General features: G+C 43.8%; 1 protein-coding gene across 5 annotated transcripts in view; it reads right to left on the reverse strand.

The window, feature by feature from the left end:
- Window positions 1–5,918: 5,918 nt before the first annotated feature.
- The window catches only part of LONRF3 (LON peptidase N-terminal domain and ring finger 3), a 144,112-nt gene continuing 129,509 nt past the window's right edge, over window positions 5,919–20,521 (reverse strand). For all 5 annotated transcript variants that reach the window (XM_036920214.2, XM_036920213.2, XM_057495789.1 and 2 more), the window contains 5 exons: window positions 18,211–18,332; window positions 16,000–16,158; window positions 15,172–15,334; window positions 14,032–14,181; window positions 5,919–10,687 (listed from right to left, as the gene is read on the reverse strand). In XM_036920214.2, coding sequence (XP_036776109.2) covers window positions 10,532–10,687; window positions 14,032–14,181; window positions 15,172–15,334; window positions 16,000–16,158; window positions 18,211–18,332 — 750 coding nt within the window. In that variant the 3' untranslated portion in view covers window positions 5,919–10,531. The remainder of the gene's footprint in view (window positions 10,688–14,031; window positions 14,182–15,171; window positions 15,335–15,999; window positions 16,159–18,210; window positions 18,333–20,521) is intronic.

Below are 20,521 nucleotides of genomic sequence, written 5' to 3' on the forward strand. Positions count from 1 at the left end.
CTCCCTAGCTCCTGGGCTGTGGACCCGTAAATCCATTTTGTCATGGCCTCAGTGGGGTGAATAATAAGGATTCAACTGTTTAATTATACTGAAATCCTAAGCAGGGGGAATGGTTTTAGTCTTGGTGTACAAAGGGGGCTGGGTGTCAAGGGAGAACCTTCAACAAAAGCAGAGGAGATTGCTATTATGTACTTTCAGCAGCTTCTGACAAGGCTGGCTGAAAATATCTTGTAATCACACTGTCTTGGTGTCTCTGGGTCTCTGTTAGAGCACAAATAAGTTACTGAAGTGCCAAAACCAAAAATCCGGACTCCTACTACTTAGCATGTCCACACGGATTAGTTTTCAGGATTGCTTTCTCCTGAAAACAGCTATTCACATTGGAGGTAAGCTAAGAGATGGAGAAAGGAAAAAGGCCCAGAGTCATCGATATGCTGGGGAAAATGTAGCCACCAGTTTTCTGGGAGCCCTAATTTCCAGTGTGGTATAAAAACTCTCACCGTGGCTGATTTCAGCTACCAACTGGACGTCACTGAACGTGGACTAGGGAACTGCTGCTCAGTGACATAGCATTGCCACCATACACATGTAGGAGGCCTGAATACCTTCACGAGCATAGATACAAGGAGAAAATAGTACAGTAATTATGAAGTGATAAGCTTTGAGTGTTTATTACTTTGTTTTTAAAGTAATTTATTTAATTGTAAGTTTATAAAATTTACTTTTAAACAATGGCTATGTTTAACAACCGGCTTGTAAAATTTCTGAATCTTAACACTTGGCTGTCACTCCCACCAATCCCCACGTCTATTCCTCTGACCCAAACTCTAAGGGTGCTCCTGGGCTCAGCACCAGGAGTCAGGCTGTGCTGAGAGGACTCCCATGGCAGTCACACAATGAGCCTTGACTTAGCCAGCAAGCTGGGCCCTCATAGGCTAGTCCTCTCCCTGTCTTCCTGAAGCCTCTGCCGACAGGCTTCCTCAGAAACCAGTTTCAATCAGGACAAAACAATTGTGAGACACTGGGCCCTGCTTCCCTGTCAGAAGCTAGTCATGCCTTGAGCCAGGTGCTCTGACATGCTGAAGTGCTCATAATCCTCCATCACAGTGCCTTTCTGCTGTCCACCAAATTTTTTAATGTGTTGTCTGCCTGGAATGTTCAACCCCTTACACTCTTTCATCTGGAACACTTCTCTTCCTTCAGGTTTCAGCTTCTGCATCACCTCCTCCAGGAAGCCTTCCCTGAGCCCCTCCTCAAGCAAGATCAGGTGCCTTTCCTCTGAAGTACCACCATGCTCGCCACCATGCTCTGTGTTTGCTTCCCTGAGCTGTGAGCCTTTTGAAGGCATGGAAAGTTTCATATTCCTCTCTGTAGCCCAATACCTGGCCTATAATATGTGTCCTGCAAGTATTTGTTCCATTAATAAGTGAATGAGTTGGAGGTGTTAATGCCCTTGTAGGGCCTGGACTAAGAATTACCACTGTAGCTGAGCCTTTTTTTCCCGGCAGTTCCTACAGGTGGGAACGTATTTGGTGAACACCCTCACATCTGACCTGTAAGGTAGATGTGAGCTCCAGAAGATCCTTTTTCTACTTTATTTTTTGAACACATGTGGAAGAGTTCATTGAACTCACTGATTAATGAGGGAACCAGTAAGATGTTACAACCCGTTCCAAGGAGAATTCAAAGCACTTTTTTCCACTTTAAAAATTGCTTCATTCTGTGGACTTCTAGCCCTGTATTGCTGATGGCCAACAAAACCTCATCCCTCAGGCATCTGGTTTCCAGCAGGAAGGACTGGATCGACAGCCTTTTCTCCATGACTCTGTTTCACTAAGGGGCTTTAAAACTTTGAGGAATGGAAATAGCCCAGGCACTTGATGGGATCATCAGACCAATGAACCAACCCCAAAATCTGGTCTTCCTATAATAAATGTCTACTTCTTGGCAGGGGGGGCAGTATAGGAAATCTTTTGATGACCTGTCCTTTTAAAAGCAAGGCTGAATATGTTTTGATGACCTGCCACAGAGGGTTATATTTGGACAAATCAAAATGATGAGAGGAAGCCTGGGCTCTAGCAGGTGATTAATGGTTAATAAGGTAGCCCTTATTCAGTGCTCACTAGGAGCCAGAGCTTTATAAGCATCAGCTTATGTAATCCTTGCATCCACCCTGTGAGGTAGACACTCTTACCACCATCACTTTACATCTGTGAAAACTGAGACACAGAGACCTGAAATGATTTAACGTCACATAGGTAGTAAGTGGAGAGGGCAAGATTCCAATCTAAATAGTCTGACACTAGAGTCTGTGTTCTCAAGCACTACACTTTACTAATATTTGAGGCTGGATAAATGAGTTAAGGGAGTGGAAAGCATTGCAAGCTGCAGGGCTGTGTGCTGGATCAGGATCCCTGTTCTTGCCAATGGGTTTCAGCCCAGGGCAAGTTCACTATGGATTCAATGTGACCAAAGAAATTGACAGTAAAACATTCTTGGGGTGAAAGGGTCATACCAAACTTTATTCCCATGGTGGCAGGTCAGTCACTAGAATCCCATCCACTCAGAGCGAGTCTGCATGCAGCAAGCCGGTCTCTGCCTCTGGGCCCCTCTGTCCACACAGCCGTCCTCTGGGCCTCTCTGCACAGTTGTCCTGCACAGCCATCCTCTGGGCCTCTGTCCTTGGTGCTGCCACCACTCCAGCCTCTGCTCTGCTCTCCTGCGGCCTTGCAGCCATGCCGTGTCACCCAGACCACTGGGCAGAGCTCTTTATATAGAGTCAATAGCAACGTATTGCCCACACGTGTGCAGTGAGCAAGCCAACCAGGGCCAGGTGAGAATCCTGGCCACAGGAACCTTCATTTTATCCACAATCCCCAAATCTGATTTTATTTCCAGCTGGGATATGGATGTCAACTCCTTCCATGATCACCTGAACAACTGGGAGTGGAAGGTGAATGAACTGCAGACATGCTTCTTGGACTCCTAAGACTTCTTGGACTTCTAAGGACTACTCTTGCCCAACCTAAAGGCAGCCTGCCTCAGACCCATCTGCCCCAAACTTGTGTGGGTGGGGCAGAAGCTTCTCCCAGGCAGCAGGCTATATGGGAGAAAACCTCCTTGACTGGAGAATCAGTCTAATGATGAATGGTGCAGGCGGGGGAAGTCAGAGAGAGAACAGTCCCTGTAGGTGCCTTTCCAAATAGCCTGCAGCTGCTTTCAAAAAATTCTTTGTTCTTCCCAATGAACACTCCACCAAGACACCCCAGCCCCCATCTGAATGCTCATAGGGTGAGGAGGGGTGACTGGAAGCACCCCCTAAAGTGTAGAGTGTGCATCAAATATCAGGCTCTATGTTGGTCACTACCTCCTGGAGAACAATACCAGCCAAAAGCAGGAAGGTGGCCTAGATGATTTTTGAAGGCCTCTTCCAGCTCTGGGATGGGACTCTAGAACTATGAGGCTGCAGAATGAGAGTTTTCTTACTCATTTTACCTTTTGAAATCTCCAAATCTATACTTATTTTTTTTCGGTGGCACAAGAATACTCAAAGCAGCCACAGGAAAGTGGGTAGGGGAAGAGTGAGCTGGGCAAGCCGTGTTGGCAGTGGTGAGGCCCCTGAGCTGGGAGTGGCTGTGGAGAGAGGGCCCCATGGAGGATGGCTCCAAGACAGAGGATGGCAAGTCTTCAGGGGACTAGAATAGCGGTGTGGCTCCCCAGCTACAGGGCCCTTCAACCAGTTGCTTTATTTTTCTGAGCCACAGTGTCATCCTCTCTGAAAGACGGGTCTTAATAGCAACTACCTCAAGACTGAGTAAGGTAATGCTTAGTGCAACGCCCAGCACATAGTTCACATCCAACAAGTGAGAGTGGCTCTTACTGCTGTTTTGCTGTCATTACTGGAAGTTCCTCCACTGGGTATCCACCAGTTGAGTTGCCCTGGCTCTGCAACACTGCATGACGAGCAGCTCATAGCAGCAGTTACGAGTGTGGGCTGGAGTCGGACTGCCCAGGTTTTCATCTATATGGCCACAAGCAAGTAACATAAGCAAGGTGGGCTGCTGTTAACTGGCCTCTGATGTGGGAGTAGAGATCTGCTTCATAGATTATAGAAAGGATCTCATCAGAAGCTCAATGTTAAAAACCCTAAAAAATTGCTGGCCTGCAGTGAACACTCAGTGGGCACTAGCTGTCTTTGGATGTGTGAGGGCGTAAGAACATGACTCATATTTACTGAGGACATGACTGCAGTCTTGATTTGAGCCTACGTGGTATCCCCAATAGGGATGAAGGACCAAATCCTGTCACTTTGAGAAGAGGCTTTATGAAGTTCTTCCCAGAAGGATGTGAAAAGGCAGCCATTTCAGTTGTCATAATTAGCTATTCCCCCAACCCTTCGCTACCTCCTGCCACCCTTCCCTCCAACTGGAACTCATCCCTGCAGATGGCCTAAACAGAGGCTTAACTCCATTTGTGGACATAATGCTCCCCCAACCGAAGCCATCATCCTTTTATGGAAGTGCTCATTAGGACTTGCAGGAGGAGCATGCAGTCCTGAGGATGTGGGTGCGTGCTAGGAGTGGCAAAGGCATCCTGGTGGGCCAAAAGGATGGTGACCTCCCCTTTTCTTATGGCTGTGTTGGATATTCCCGTGACGCACCTCTAAAATTCAAGAGAAGCAAGATTTGTATAGCAGAACTGGACTTCAGGTACCTTAAGCAGGCTATTCCAGAAGTTAATTTTCTTGCACTTGTGGCATCCAGACATTGTTGATACTGACTTACTGCAAGGTAGGCGGCGTTCTGCAGGGGAGTGTAGGGAGCAGCACTTCAGTAAGTGGAGAAAGGGGTTTTTCAGGGCTTTCTAATGCAAGAGTGACATTTGTTAATACATATTTATAAGTGGATGGTAAACACAGATGGCCGGTCCACATGAGCATAGGTTGAAATGGGAAAATCAGTAACAGAAACTGAAAAATTTGGGATAAAGATCTAGGGGCAGGGCCCCTTGGGGCCTGCACTTTTCTGCCTTGACCAGAGCATGCCTGTATATTGGGCTGAGGAAAGACAAGTCTGGCTGGAAAGGTTCTACATCACCTGGAAGCAGCCAATATGGGGAGTATTGGCCGCAGCCCCTTCCCATCCCACCTCAGCCCCTCCTAGGAGTGAAGAAATCATAGAGCATAAGGGAAGGGAAAGTTTAAACATCTGGGAGCTTGTGGGTCTAGGGCATTTTTTCTTCCCTTCTCTTGGTCCTATCTCACTTTCAGAGTGGGAATTCATTGTTGGCCCTGGAGGACCCAAAGGAGCCAGGGTGTATCCCAGAGGAAAGGAAGCAGAAAGTGCTGGCTTTGGCTTTGCTTAAGGCCTGTGGACAACTGCGAACAAGACCTTTCTAGATGATCCAATCCAGTTCTCAAGGGACAGTTATGCAGGCATTCTGGGCAAGACTACCTTGGAGGGAGTATCGTGCCTTTGGCCTCGGTGTGCTCTATGGGAACCCTGAGAGTGGCACACTGGGCACAGCAGGGCAAAGCCCAACAGAGCCGAACATTCCCTCTGGGAATTAGTTGGGTCAAGCATTCTGATTTTCTCAATTGCCCAAAGATCCTATTACCAAGAAGAAGGTCAAGCCCAAATGTAACTTTCTACCATTGCATTTTAGTAGTTGTTTCACTCCTTACGTCTGGTCTGGTCTTCTGTGGTTGAAACAAGAACTTGTATGAAGTCATCAGTGGCAGACTAAAATCAGTAAAGGAGATGAGACACTGCCGAAGCTCTCCTGCTGCAGTCAGCTCAGTCAGTATCACTCTTTGCCCCAATTTTACCAATTTTCCTGTCAAAAGGTTCATGCTTTCAGCCTTAGATTTAGCCTGTTATTGAGTCTACTATTCATTTAAATGAAATGAAAACATGTAATTTGCTTTACCGAATGTTTTATAATACCAAAGAAAACAGAGTAAGTAGGTAGTCTGTGCTGCTGTAAGCAAACCCAATATATGAATGGATTTTACAAATATACTAGGGGTGGATTATTGGCAGAATGCTTCAACACAATTCTTTAAATAACAAACTTCCCTGGTGCATTTTTAAAAACAATTTATGGTCATCAGAACACATCAGTCATATTGATCAGTTCACACCTCACATCGAAGAACTTACTGTCTGAGTGCAGGTCTATGCCTTTGGAAGATCTTCTGGTCAAATGTATTACAACCGAAAGGAGCAAGAATAAAAGAGATGTTCTGACAGCTTTCCTTTCTATTTAGCTTCCAACAAAATGATACTGAAGTTATTTGGGTAATTCTTGCCTTCTGAGTAGAGTTTTGTTAGATACAAAGTGAGGCAATAGGAAAAATTTTTTAATGAACACACAGCTCTCACAGATATTATGATCACACTGTTATTACAACATAGATGAGCTGAAACTTTTTGTACAGATTTGGAGGAAAGAAAACCCTAAAGAGAAATCAAGCATATAGAGGTAGTTGAATAGCAATATGGGAAAATAAAAAGCATTATCTTAATTCCCCTTTCAGTTCATTACGACGTAAGAGTAAAATGGCTGCTTAACAAACAACTAGGATAACAAACACGCAGACATATTTGCCACTGTTTAAATGGCTTGCATGGTATTTTAATCCTGGCTCTACTGAGGACTGCATAAAATGATGGAACTAGTTTGTCTAAGATAAGCCTACGATGCCACATTGACCTATTTGCTCTTTTATTTTGTTGTTGCTGTGACAATAGGTAAATGTTGAGCCATTTTTTAAATGATGCATAAGCTACAGTGTTGCTTTGTAAACTTCTGTTAATCACATTTGCTGCAACAAATTTTTAAAGGGCTAGAGTCATGAAGCAAAAGTTTTACAGTGACACCAGGAATAGAGATTACAGGCACTTCTCTCTCAAGGTTAATTTAGCGCATTTGAATACCCATTTGTAAATGAAAATGTCTTCATTTCACTTATGGAAAGTAGTGAAACAGCAGGAGCTGTCACTCTACGAGGAACCGAATGTGTACATTTCACATGGTTCTTTCTCTCTGTGCTCAGGAAGGGCCACAAATTGCAGCCCAGGCAATCAGCTGCTTTTCAGAACTGTCTCAATCATAAATCAAAACCTCACTCCACAAGCCCAAGAATGGGCTGAAAACAATCTGTCCTCTTCCATTACTTGGGCTGTCTTCCATTTGCATCTTTGTTACACACCTCCGCTATAATTCTGCCTTGGTAAATGGAAATGGATGCAAAGTCAACATGTTGGGAACTCAAGGAATGAGTCCCTGAATAAAATTCCTATCTTGGAAATGGAATTCACATAGGGGAACAGGGTCCCCAGTGGATTCCAGTCCATCAACAGTATGCAGTCTGTTGACAGTAAGAAACCTCCAGGTGCTGTGAACCAGCCTCAGGAGCTCCATTGCTCCAAAAGCCAGCCACAGGGGATTATCTGAGCCCAGGCAGCTCCACAGGCAGAGCTGGAAGCGCCATATGCGCAGTGACTCAACTAGCCCCATGGCTAGAAGCAGTCGGCCTTCAGAAAAGGCAAATTGTTGCAATAGCTCTCTCCACCCCTAAATCAGGGGCAGGCACTCTTTTCTCCACATGTCTACAGAAAATTAGTTTTATTGATTTTAATTTTCTACATTTTTCTGGTTACTAGCTAGCAGCAGTAGTACAGTACAAAGCAGAAAGGCATAATGTCTGCTTGGTACCTAATATATATACACACACATACATACGCACACTATGTACATATATACACATATACACACATGCATATACACCCATGCACATATACACCCATGCACACATATACACACATGTGCATAACATATACATACACGTGTGTGCATGTGTGCACCCAGATATACATACACATACATGCATGCACACATACACATACACACACATATATACATATATACACACACACACACACACACAGAAATAATCTACTAGGTAAAGACTAGGTCATGATAGATGAGAAAACTAATCAAATGAATAGCACTATCTACCAAGGGGGAGGACTTGTAATTCTGGCCTAGATTTAGCTTTACATCTTTTCTCTGTACAACTCTTCACTCCCAAGTTTTGCAGCAAAATCAATTTATATGTGGTGAAAATGGTCAAGTCCACTGGTTGACCCATTCAAAGGCAAGGCTTTGCATCTTGCCTCCTACCACTACTGAAACAAAAGCTTGCTGTAGAACAACCTAACGTGTATGTAGGCTACTCAGAGTAAAGTGCAATTCTGCCTAGCCAAGACCTACACTTGCTGGAGTCAATTAGCTACTCAGTTTTCAACGTGAAGTGTTCTTTGACGTGGAATTTTATTTTAAAGAATTAAACTCTCCTTTCTACCTAGATTAAGTAGAGATGTTGTTAGGTAAGTTCATTTCACTTAACTTGCAACTTTCCAATGTGAGCTTCTGGGGGTGCTTTTGTGACTTGACTGCCGTGCTTATTTAGTAAAATTTTGTGTAACAAATACTTTTAAAAGTGTGAAAAATCTGTGAAGGAAATGGGTTCAAAATCAAGCTTGGCTATTTACTGGCTGATTGTGTTACCAGGACAAAGTATGTAACGTTGTGGAGCTTGTGGAGCCTACGCCTTTGCAACCCTAACATGGGGACTCTGTTATGACCACATGGTGGGCCACCAAGTGGGAGGAGGAGCCTTGAATTCTTTCCTCCCTTGGCCTTGTAGCTTCCTTGACCAGTAACCACACCTATACTTGCATTCCACTCTTGAGTGGCCCAGTCTGGCTCCAAACATCAAACCTGGAAACACATAATCCTATGACAATATAGCATCCATTAAGAAAGTGCAGAAAAGATCATTTTGTTCCTGCTTACGAATCTCTTTTATGTTGCCTGAATCATTTTCTCTCTGTTTCTGGCCACAGGTGGTGATGGGAGGAATCAGACTGATTGAGGCATTAACCTCTCACCCTAACAGAGTGGCTGGGCTGCAAGTGGAAAACACACTGCAGCTGTCCACAATTACATGGGGGAATAATTTGCGTGAAGGTTCAATGGCACCATTCATACCCTCCTGCCCAATACTTTCACTCTGTTACTATAACACTCCTAATATACTTTTTCTCGGGGGTGAGGGGGGTGGGGAGTGGCATTAAAGGAATCACACTAGCACTAAACAAGCTAACCAGGGACTCACTCTTCCTTCCTGACCTACTATTCTTCCCCTATACTGAAATCTTGGGCCCACTAAAACTAGGAGGAAAGGCAGTGTTTAGATGAAATCATGGATTGTCTGTTTCCTTTGAAAAGGTTTAAAAACCAAAAAGATTGTTTGTTTGTTAAAAGGGTTCTGTCTTTTCTACTAGATTCTTTACACTTATGATGAGGCGCATTCCTTCACCAAGTGTTTCAGCACATGCTAGCCGGGTCATGATCCTCAGCACCTGAGAAGCGGTGGAATATGGAAGCTAGGTGGGCATGGCTGTGATGTGCCAAACTGAACACCATTCCCTCTGAAGCGTTAAATATGATCCTGCCTAAAAGTCCCATTCGTCAGTGCACTGGGTGAGAAATTAAAGAGACTAATAATTCGATTGCTGAAATAAATGCCTATGCTAGATTACAATAAAAGACACTCTCCCGATTCATCTCTTCATTCCAGAAAAATAATTCCTTCAGCATTGCTCTGTATAACATAGAGAAAATAGATTGCTTTACTTTACCCTGGCTTATTCCATAATGTATGCCAAATCCCTTAAGTCTTTAATATTGTTAAATTCAAACTGAAAACAAAATGGAATCTGTGGAGATAGATGATCCAAGCATGATTCTGAACTTCTTTAAGCATCCAACTAGATAGATACAAAAATGGTTCAAAAACTGGGATCAAATGCAGTAAAAAAAAGAAATTGTTAAAGTAAAAACGGCACATTTCTAGTATTGTTACTTCCCCCTAGGCACATTGTAAACCACATCAATAAATAAAGCAAGTGACTTTTCAGTAATATACACTTAAATAGTTATAAACACACTCGTAGAAAAAAAGGATACAGTAGTGCAAAAAAATAAATTATTAGAACACGAAGTATGAACATTATTATACACAACACTATATAAACACCTGAACCATTTGGAATGAGATCTCAAGTCAGTGTAATAATGCAGCAACATTATTAGTATCTTTGCTCCACATTTCAAGCACACAATCATTTATCTACAAAAGAAAATTAAAGCAAAACCACTTTAAATGGTCAGAAAATTTTATGTCAAAATCAAACTAATTTTTGTTTTTTCTGGGCTTTTAAAAACCTGCTGTGCATGTAGTTGTGCAGCATGTCCAGAAGCATCTTAAGGCAGAAAGTTTCAAACAAGATGCCATTCTTTTAGCCTTTCTACTCCCTTTCTCTCTGCAATCAGCAGTAAGGTAATACCTCTGTTTGCTACTTCCTGCTGTAAGATGTTATTGCAATTGGATATATTTACAAGACACCTCCCCCGAGGGCAGCAGGGAGGGTGGGAGCTCCTCTTCAGCAATCCACTGTCACTAGTTTTGGTTTCGGGATATAAAGGCCAGAACTCGTCGAATACCGTTCAGTCTATCCTTTAAGGACCTCATTGCTAGGAACGGGAGCTGAGCTCGGCTTTCCAACGGGAGAACTGCTAATGTCCACCAGCACCAGGCTGGACCATTCGGGTTCATCTGTAACACAGAAAGACAATGGTTCATCCCATTCCCACGGAGGGGATACCAGTCTGCTGGCGTCCAAAGCTACACCGTAAACATTCCAGGTGGAACTGCTGCTTTGTATGGCACACTGCTAATTACTCCCACATCTATTTCCCCCTGATCTTAGCTGGGCATATAACCACCCAGGAAAAAAAAAAGACTACATTTCTCAGTCTCCCCTTCAGCTAGATAAGGCCATTGACAAAGTTCTGGCTAGTGAGATCTAAAGGGGAGGGATATGTGTAACTTCTGGGTGATGTCCTGGGAAAAGGACACATGCCCTTGGCCTTCCTCTTTCTCTCCCTTTACCCTAGCTAGAACGCAAGACGTGGTGATGGTCAGCCTTTCTGTTCCTGGAGGACAAGGGCAACATTCTAAGGATGATAGAGCTTTGTGATGAAGGAGCTTAGCTCTTTGAATGACCTTACGGAATAGAATTCCCCAGCCCTACAGGACTTATGCCCTCTATCTTGTTTAAGGTACAGTTATATTTGGTAGTTGTTAAAGCAAACAAACTGCTATCCTACCAGATATACTCTACTTCCTAGCCAGTGTGATTTCATGAGCTGGAATATCCACTGCTCAGTCTCTTCCACTTCTGAGATTCTGTTTAGATCCTTTGGACTGATGCATACAACATGTGGGCCTTCAATTCCCAAGAACCCTTTAGGCTTTGCATGTCTCTTAACTCCCTTCATTCCCCTGCTTCTGGCTGAAGGCAATGTAGTCCACATATGTCATGTCAGCATATAAGGCCACAGCTAGCTTCTCCCCTGAAACCAAAGCCTATGACTCACAGCCCCAAAGCACAGAAACCCTGCTTTGCAAAACTCCTATTACAAAACACATTCACATTAGAAATGTATACTGTCCCCAGGTTTCCTTTTAATAAAGAGTGTTCCCATCCCACATAAATCCTTCACCACAATTCTCTTTGTCAGCAGCTTCACAGGTACACATTTTAGACATTGGTGACTTACTTCCTACTAAGCCAGAAATGAGCTTGCCACCCACCACTTTCAGAAGGTTGGTTTTAGGACTGCAGAGAACCACATTCTGGTCAAACCACCTGCACACGGGATTATGTGTCTCCAAACTGGTTCACCTGATTTCTCCCCAACCTCACTATCCTCTGCTTCTCTGTGCCTCTAGCTTCATTTGGATCCTTTTTTGGCCCTTGCTGCAGGCTGTAACAGGCTATCCCTCCTGTTACCAATCCTGAATATTAGATTGACATATTCTGCACTTTCTTTCTCAGGATTAACAAAGATATTTAAGCTGATGTTAATACTGTGGCTGTTTTTCAGAAACCTACTCCTGAGGCTTGGGGCAGTCTTATTAAAGGCACCACTGGGGCTGCAGCACTGACTCAATGAAACTGGATGGGATTTCTTTTTCCTGCTGCCGTCAAAACAACCTAACAGTCCTAAAAAGAAAGGAAACGAAAACCAAGATTCCAGCTTTCTGTGTCATTGAGCCCTTATGAATCACCATGGCATCTGTGTTTTTGCTTGTGGAAGATGCTGTTACCATTGCTGGTCACTATCTTCTGCCTGAGTGGGGGCGAATGCTTTCCAGAAGGGGACGGGACCATTAAGCTTGATCATGAGCTTGCGCAGAGCTGTGCTGTAGTTCTGAGTCACAGTGGTCCAGAGCCAGGAGCTGGGTCACAGGAAAGTGCTAGGTGACCCTTCTCCCTTCAATATTCACGACACATTTGCATGGGGGAAAGGAGCACCTTTGTGGCCTGGAGAAAGCAAGATACTTCAGTCCATTAGGCAACAAACTGGTGCTTTACAGCCTCAGAATACAAGGCAAAGATGAGACTTTAGAGACCTCCTCATCTACCTCCCTCATTTCAGAGATGAGAGAAAAGTTGAAAGGGCGGAAGGGACTTACCCAAGGTCACACAGCTAGAGAGGTTAAGCAAGACCAGTCTTTGGCAGGGAAGTCAGAATATACGCATTCTATTTTACTGTGTTGACACAGTCAGGGATGAGTGTAGAGAATTAAGGAAGATAGGGAAGTGATAATGTCAGACAACCAGCTCAGAATGTGGGGAAGGTGATGGTGGGCAAATATTTGACTAGGGTATCTACAGCCTTGTCCTAGAAGGAAAGGATCCTCCTACTTATACCAGGCAAGCAAAGCTTGGTAAAACTTAATCTCCACTCTCCCAGAGGGCTTCTGATCTATAGCTCAATCTCTCAAATGGACCTGTCCCCCCAGGGAAATAGACTGAGCCACTAGAACCTAATGAGCTGCTTTCAAGAATAGCTCAGCCAAGTACCAAATGATTTCACTCATATGTGGAGTAAAAGAACAAAGGAAAACTGAAGAAACAAAACAACAGCAGAATCACAGAACCCAAGAATGGACTAACAGTTACCAAAGGGAAAGGGACTGGGGACAATGGGTGGGAAGGGAGGGATAAGGGTGGGGAAAAAGAAAGGGGGCATTATGATTAGCATGTATAGTGTGGGGAGGCACGGAGAGGGCTGTGCAACACAGAGAAGACACGTAGTGATTTTACAGCATCTTACTACGCTGATGGACAGTGACTGTGAAGGGGTATGTGGGGGGGACTTGGTGAAGGGGGGAGCCTAGTAAACATAATGTTCTTCATGTAACTGTAGATTAATGATACCAAAATAAAAATAAATAAATAAATAAATAAATAAATAAGAATAGCTCAGCCAACAGTAAATTGAAAGACTGGGCTAGTTTTCTCAGGACCTGCTTGCCCCTGCTAAGGACAATGACGAGGGGCTAGAACCGCAGGGCTAAACATGGAGGAACGTAGCTTTGAAGTTTCTATGGTGTTGCAGTTGGAATCCTATAAGGTAGCTGGCCCTATCTCCTAGCTCCTGCAGCAGTGGGGGCAAAGGGTCATGAAGCTCCCTGCAAGTGGCTACCTTTGGTCTCACCTCCCAGGATACCCTTCTCTTAGGCCTGACCTTTGTGTGAATCTTGTCACCCTAACACATTATCATGGTATGAATCTGGACTCCCACTGAAGGTTCGTCTGTTGACAGTGTCTCTGTTCCCATACTCTCACCTGACTTCTCTTGCAAAACCTGTCTTGGATCCCAGTTCTCACTGCTTTACTTTAGTTACTCCAGTTCTGCCTTGGGATCCTTTTGGTCTTACCCATGATGCCCACTGCCCAGCCAAACAATACCAAATTGGATCCATCTTCCTCTCTGCACTTCATTTGCTGGATGGCAACGATGCACCCATCCAATCACAAACCCTAAGCTCTCTTACTTGCAGGGAGTGGGGGGGCAAAACTGTTACAAAAAGATATTTCTATATACCTGGGGATCAGCATCTTTCTCTGGCATTGGACCAAAGTGGTTGAGAATCCGATTCTTCAGAGATGGTTTGAGCGAGTGAAACCATGATGACGCCTGCTCATAGACACAGTTATGTAATCCCATGAGCTCAGCACAATCCTCTCCTTGAACCTGAAAGCACCAAAGTGGAAGTGAAGCATTCTGTACCTCCTCCATCACTCCTAGAGCCACTGTTGACACCTGACTCTCTTTGAGCATCCAGCCTGTCTCCCTATGAGAAAAGGCTTCCCAGTCCGGCTTTCTCCTGCATGGTATGTGAAAGGCTTCTCAGTCAGATGATGAACTGTGTGTAAATACTGTGACGGTTGAGGAAGGAGAAAGGTGCAGCTGGATAAATTAGCTGAAACAGCAAGACATATAGAAAACAAGAGCTGTAAACTAGCCTGAGTGGAGGCGTACCTTTAAACTAGGTGACACTGGTTTATGCCTCTCTTCTTTTCGTTTTTAACACCTGCTCTCCCATTGTTCATGGGGCAAAATATGTGTATGTTTCAGTGTGCAACTTGAACTTCCAAGTCAAATGCATTTATTTGTTGATCAAATATTTATTAATTTTGTACTACATAGTGAAAGCAGAAATATATGAACATGGGATTACTTCCCACTTCTACTCTTTAATCCAGAAAAACAAGGATTAACTGGACATGTCCTATTTCTGCCTTTTGGGACAATGGATTCTTGGGAAGGGCTCTTAGCCAGGTTGCACATTTAAAAATACAAATGTGCATGTGAATCTACAATTGTCTCAAAAGAAAAAGTTTTCAAGTATAAATAAATCAATATAATAAACAGACATGTGTATTCTCCTCTGCAGATTTATCCCTTGGTACCCGACAAAAGCCTTAACTCCTAAGCTGAATGGGCCCCATGGCTGGTCTGGCGTGGCATTTCTTATGCACAAATACAGTGCAGCCACTAAGTGGAGAAAGCCAGGACACTGGGCATTCTCACTGCCATCTGACAATTGAATGGCATCTGGCAGCAATTTGGTGAGGAATCCCAAGGCCCCCCCAGTGCTGAGAGATCTTTTGGGAACCATCCTTGTCTGCCAAGGCAGTGGTAGAGCCTGGCTTTGGGACTCCTGGCACCGGCCACCATCACCTTTTGGTCTTCAATGTACTCAATGTCGGCTGTGTTGTAACCATCCCGCTGGCCCTGATGGAGGACCTTGAAGCGCCTCTTGCCTATACTGTCAACCACTGAGCGGCCATCTGCAAAAAACTGTACATTTCTGATCTCTAGGATGCAGCCATATTCCACAAACCTGTTGAGAAAAGAGTCAAGAAGGTAAATTAGTGATGAGTTCTTTCCCCGGCCTGGCCCCCAGCCATTTCTGTAACCCCATGCTATGCCTTAAAGGATTTCTGTCTATTTACCTGTCCAGGGTGTACAGATGCAGCTACACAACAGGCAGTGCCTGTGTGAAAAAAACATCCTAACTTGTTAGTATACCTGCTACTATTTATTGAGCATAGAGTATGTGCTAGACACTATGCTCAGTGCTTTATGTGCATTAACTCACCAAAATCCTTCCAACAAACCCAATGAAATAGGCACTACTATTGTATCCACTTTACAAATATGAAAACTGAAATCACAGAAAGGTTAAGTAACTTGCCCAAAGTCAAACTGGATCCAAGTCTGGAGCAAGAATATGAACCCAGGCAATTTGACTTTGGGGCCCACACTCTTAGCAGAACCAGTTTTATAGAACCAATTCAACAAAAGGTTATGCCTGGGATTTCTTTAACTAGGCAGCCTCTTAGGTGGTTAACTAAGGGTCAGAGGGATCCTGAACCTTGCAAAGGCTCATGGTTGGGAGCTGGCTAACTCTCATGAGTGGTGCCTCCCCATTTCCTGAGAGCATCCCGAAGTAAAACATAAACCCCCGCCAGCCAGCCTTCTTTACTCACGTTGATCCTCACTTACCCTTTCACAGGATCTCCAAGGCACATGCCAAACTGCCTTGTGCCTGTTTCAATGCATCTACGAATCATCAGACGGTAACAAGGCTCAAAGATGTGCAGGGGACAAGGAACAGTGGGGTAGGCCATGGTACACACGAAGATAGGCACGTTCTTATTCAAGCTATCAGGAAGAGCAAATGACATGGATCTCAAAGCAATGGAGACCACAGAAAGGTTGGTTGAACATCACCGTATGGCTCCCCAGAAGGAAGGCTAGGAGATAGCAGGTTTTGATGGCTAAAAAAAATACTGAAATGCAACTGATGCTGAGGCTAAATCCCATTCTGTGGTGCAGAGGTTAGCCTCATGGATAACAACATTAAATGGACATTCTACACATTCTAATTTGGCTAAGAAGTTCTCTAGTACCTTCACGTTGAGGGTGATAGTTACACTTCATGCTTTTCCTTTCTTTCTTTCATGCTCTCCTCTCAAAACAATCTTTTCAGGTGTCGTGCTGGCAGTATGGGGAAGGCAATAAAAGCTGACCGAGTTCTCCAGAGGGATGGTGGGACAATCTCTGTGGGTGCCCATTATCTCAAATTTGCAAAGCCCCCAGAAGATCTGCATGGCGGGCCCAGGTGGGAGGAAAAGGGAACAACAGAGAGGCAAGAGTAATCTAGCCCAGTGATGCTCAAGTGCTCCTGTGCATATGAACCACTGGGGGCCCTTACGTCGACACAGGTGGGCTGTGGCATCCCGAGACACACTCCAGATTCGGACCCAGGAGTCTGCCCTCCAACAACTACCCATGAAGATTCAGACACATAGCCTGCCATGGAACCACCCGCCGGACCGGCTCCTCCTGGATCACTGTTCTCTTGTTTGTCTAGTAAACCCAACACAGGAACATCTGAACACAAACCTACCAATAGATATATGAGCATGTGCCCAAACCTCCAAAGGATTAAGTTTAGGATTCCTCTACACAGAAATCCCTCTAGTGTATCCTAGTGTTTGTTAATAAGAAATTAAACAGTATTTAAGAGGAGGGCTCCAAGAGACTCAAGGTAAACATAAGAATCAGAAATAAAGACGTCCCAAGTAGGTCTAATACAAGACAGTGAGAAAAAAAAGGATGTCATTTCTAGCTTCCCAGGGAAACATGTTGTTAAAAGTGAGAGACACATTAAACAAATTGGTGGCAATTTAGAAATGTTCTCTATGAGGTGGGTCTAAACCCAGGACAGCTTTTGCCATTGGGCACCTCGCCCCTAAAAGGCTGTGAGGATTCCCCTGTGGATGGGGAGATGGGGGGGGCAGCAGTATGAGAGGCAGAAACAAGTGACTGCCTCCTGCTTTTTCTGCTAAGTGTTCTTCCAGTCAGGCAGAAAGCTTGGAGCCCTACTTCCATCTCCATCCCTACCCTCCACCTCTCACAATACCTGCACTTGGCAGAGGGAGCATGAAACAAACAGCATTCTTACTACTGCCATTTTTTAAGTACTTCTATAAACTAGCTTATTTGATCTTCCTAACAAGCCTATGAGATAAAAACTACCATTATCCCCAAGCTCAGAATGAGGAAACTGAGGCCCAGAGAGGTTGAGTGACTTGCCTAGGGTCATGAAGTATATTCACTTTGTGGCAAAACTGGGTCATAAGCATTGGTGTGGCTGACACCAAAGTTCTTAACCTCTTAGCACCCCCTTATGTATTCGATAACAGTCTTCTGCAAGTAGTGACTCTATAGCATCTTACTACGCTGATGGACAGTGACTGCAATGGGGTGTGGGAGGGACTTGATAATAGGGGGGAATGTTGTAACCACAATGTTGTGCATATGAAACATTAATGAGACTGTTTATCAATGATACCTTAATAAAAAAAAAAGTCTTCTGTATACTTTGTAAGTTTGCCTTGATTAAGCTACTCCCAATTTATTCCTGCCAGAGACACCCAGTTACTAGTGCCAAGATGTAATCTGCTCAGAGGTTTTGGCTTATGCCTCTTCAGTATTATGCTGGTAAATGTTGAACAACTGGCATGCCGCGTGGGGGTAAAGCCCTGGTTTACAGCATTTGCCAATTTCTATGGTGTAAATACTCTCACTGTGGCCAATTTCAGGCTACCAACATGATATCACTAAATGAGGAGTTAGGAAGAAATGTTCACAGTCAGCTCTATGGGCTGGTATGAGTGAAAATGAAAATAGAAACATGTTTATACATACTTAGAAAGTTCTTCCATTTCCTCTTCATAAAGCCTCCTTCGCTCCTTGAGTTCTTCTGGGAGGAATTTAGCTATTAGCTCTTCCATTATGACATTTTTGCTGTATTTTCTTGATGCTAAGCACTATATGAGGAACAAGGCAATTAAATATTATGCAGTCATCAGAAAAACATAGAGCACTCTGATATCAATAGTTAAATGACCCACATATTGGAATAGTTTGGACCCTCCCATTAGCAGCTGTTATTATCATAATGTATGTGTTCTCTGGATGTTAGGGTTTAATTTTAAAAAACACATGCAATTAATTTTGTAACTAGAAAAATATTTTAACAAAGGGAAAAGACCTGCACTGAAGTTTTAATAATCTCAGATCTTTCCTAAAATACTGACACTGAGGTCATGTTCTTGTCAAAAAAGGGAGAAAATCTTTCCCTTTCTTTTTTGAGATTATTGTGTCTCTATCTGGGATATGCTGAAAATCCATGGTCAGATGGTGCAGGGAACTAAAAAGCCACTTTCAATCACTAGTTGAAACCATTCAATCACTGACCCTTTCCTGCCTTGTTCCACCCACCCTGCCCCAATGCTTGGCTTGTGGATATTGCAAGTCTAAATATTTTTTTCTCATCTAACTTTGGTTTAAAAAAGAAAACAGCTAAATATTGTTGATTTTGTCTATTTGTTTTTCAATATGCCACCTAGGTTATCACTGAAATTATGTTAAACCATGACTTCAGAACTGAACTTGAGCTCAGCTGTCACCATTACCTTCCCCTCAAACACCTCGACGCCATGCATACTAGGGATCTGTGAGTATTTAATTGTTGTGGCTATTTAACTGTTGTCAACCAGACAAAGGGAGTTAAAACATCTGCAGAGAATCGCTCGCTAGGGAAACTACCCGCACAGACCCAGCAGGGGGAGCTCCTGGTTTAAAACTGCTGCCTTCAGACAATTTTTCCTTTCCCAGTATGGGCTATGTCTGTCTATTTTGCAGTGAACATGATTTGAATAAGATAATTATCTCTCTGGAAAATGGTGTCAGTGTGACCCTGTGTGAATACACAGAGATAAATGAGAATATCTTCTAGCCCTGCATCCGGGATCCCCACCGCATGTGCTTCCATAAAGCCTTTTCAGCCACTGCTACGGCTTGCCTACAGGAGAATCAACAGCTTTGCCCACTCCCAGTCTGTGGGGAAAAGCAGTGACTCAGAAGATAGCCAGTCCAAACAGCAGGCGACTCCTCTGCTGATGCAAAAACAAAAACCCAGGAAACGCACATACTATAACAGTGGTTTTCTCCAGGTGATGAGCATATGGGTAGATTTTTCTTCTCTCTGCTTATCTGAATTTCGTAGTGTTACCACAACACAAATATATTATTAAGTATAAGGACCATGGGATTCTCTCAGGCCAGCAAATCCCACCCCTGTACCTAGGTAAGGTATGACACTGACCCTCCCCACAACCTAATATTCTCCTCAGGGTTATCCTGGGTGATTATTCACTCCATTCCCTTAGTTTAAATGTTGGGTTTGGGGAAAACTCAGCATGTGACTTCTCCAGACCTACAATCAGCTAGGACAGTCTTGTGTCTTTAACCTCTTCTCAGGGATGACAGGGGTCAAAGAACATTAATACTGACTGTAAAATGTGATACAAGTCCCTGAAGGAAGGAAAACAAGATGGATTCCCAAGTCTTCTTGTGTTATAGGCAATTCCATCAGCTCCCTTTGAAAAACAAAGGTGGCAGCTTGTGTGATTCATTTTAGAAGACCTGGAAGCCCCAGAGCTTTTCAAGTTGCCAATTATTTGCTAATAAGTACAGTGGTTCCTGAGGGGTGGGACAAGGACCACAACGACAGTCTATGAGGTCTTTCTGGGGACCTGGGAATGATTTCTTCAAACCACAGAATAAACATTGATGATAAGGGGACATCAGAGTTCATCTAGTCCAAGCCCAAGGAGGACAAAAGAATCACCCAGGATTACAGTGAATAAGGTGCCATCATGGGACTGGAACTAGGATCCATGTTTACCATCAATTTAATACTTTTGTTTCCAACATAAATTAATCTCACTGCTGACTGACAGTTCATAAAAAGCTCTATGTTGCCTCATTTTCCTGAAGGACTATGTGGAGAGAGGAGGGGTGGCTATAAGACAGGAGAAATATATGGTCTGAGGGGGTGTTTTGCCCTGGCACAATGCAGTGGCTTGAGATCCAATAGGATGCTGTCTTAATACCCAATTCCAAATCAGCTAACCCAATCAAGAAAGAAATAATGTTTTACCTATGAAAGACC

Source organism: Manis pentadactyla, chromosome X (assembly GCF_030020395.1).
Source record: "Manis pentadactyla isolate mManPen7 chromosome X, mManPen7.hap1, whole genome shotgun sequence".
Lineage (NCBI taxonomy): Eukaryota > Metazoa > Chordata > Mammalia > Pholidota > Manidae > Manis > Manis pentadactyla.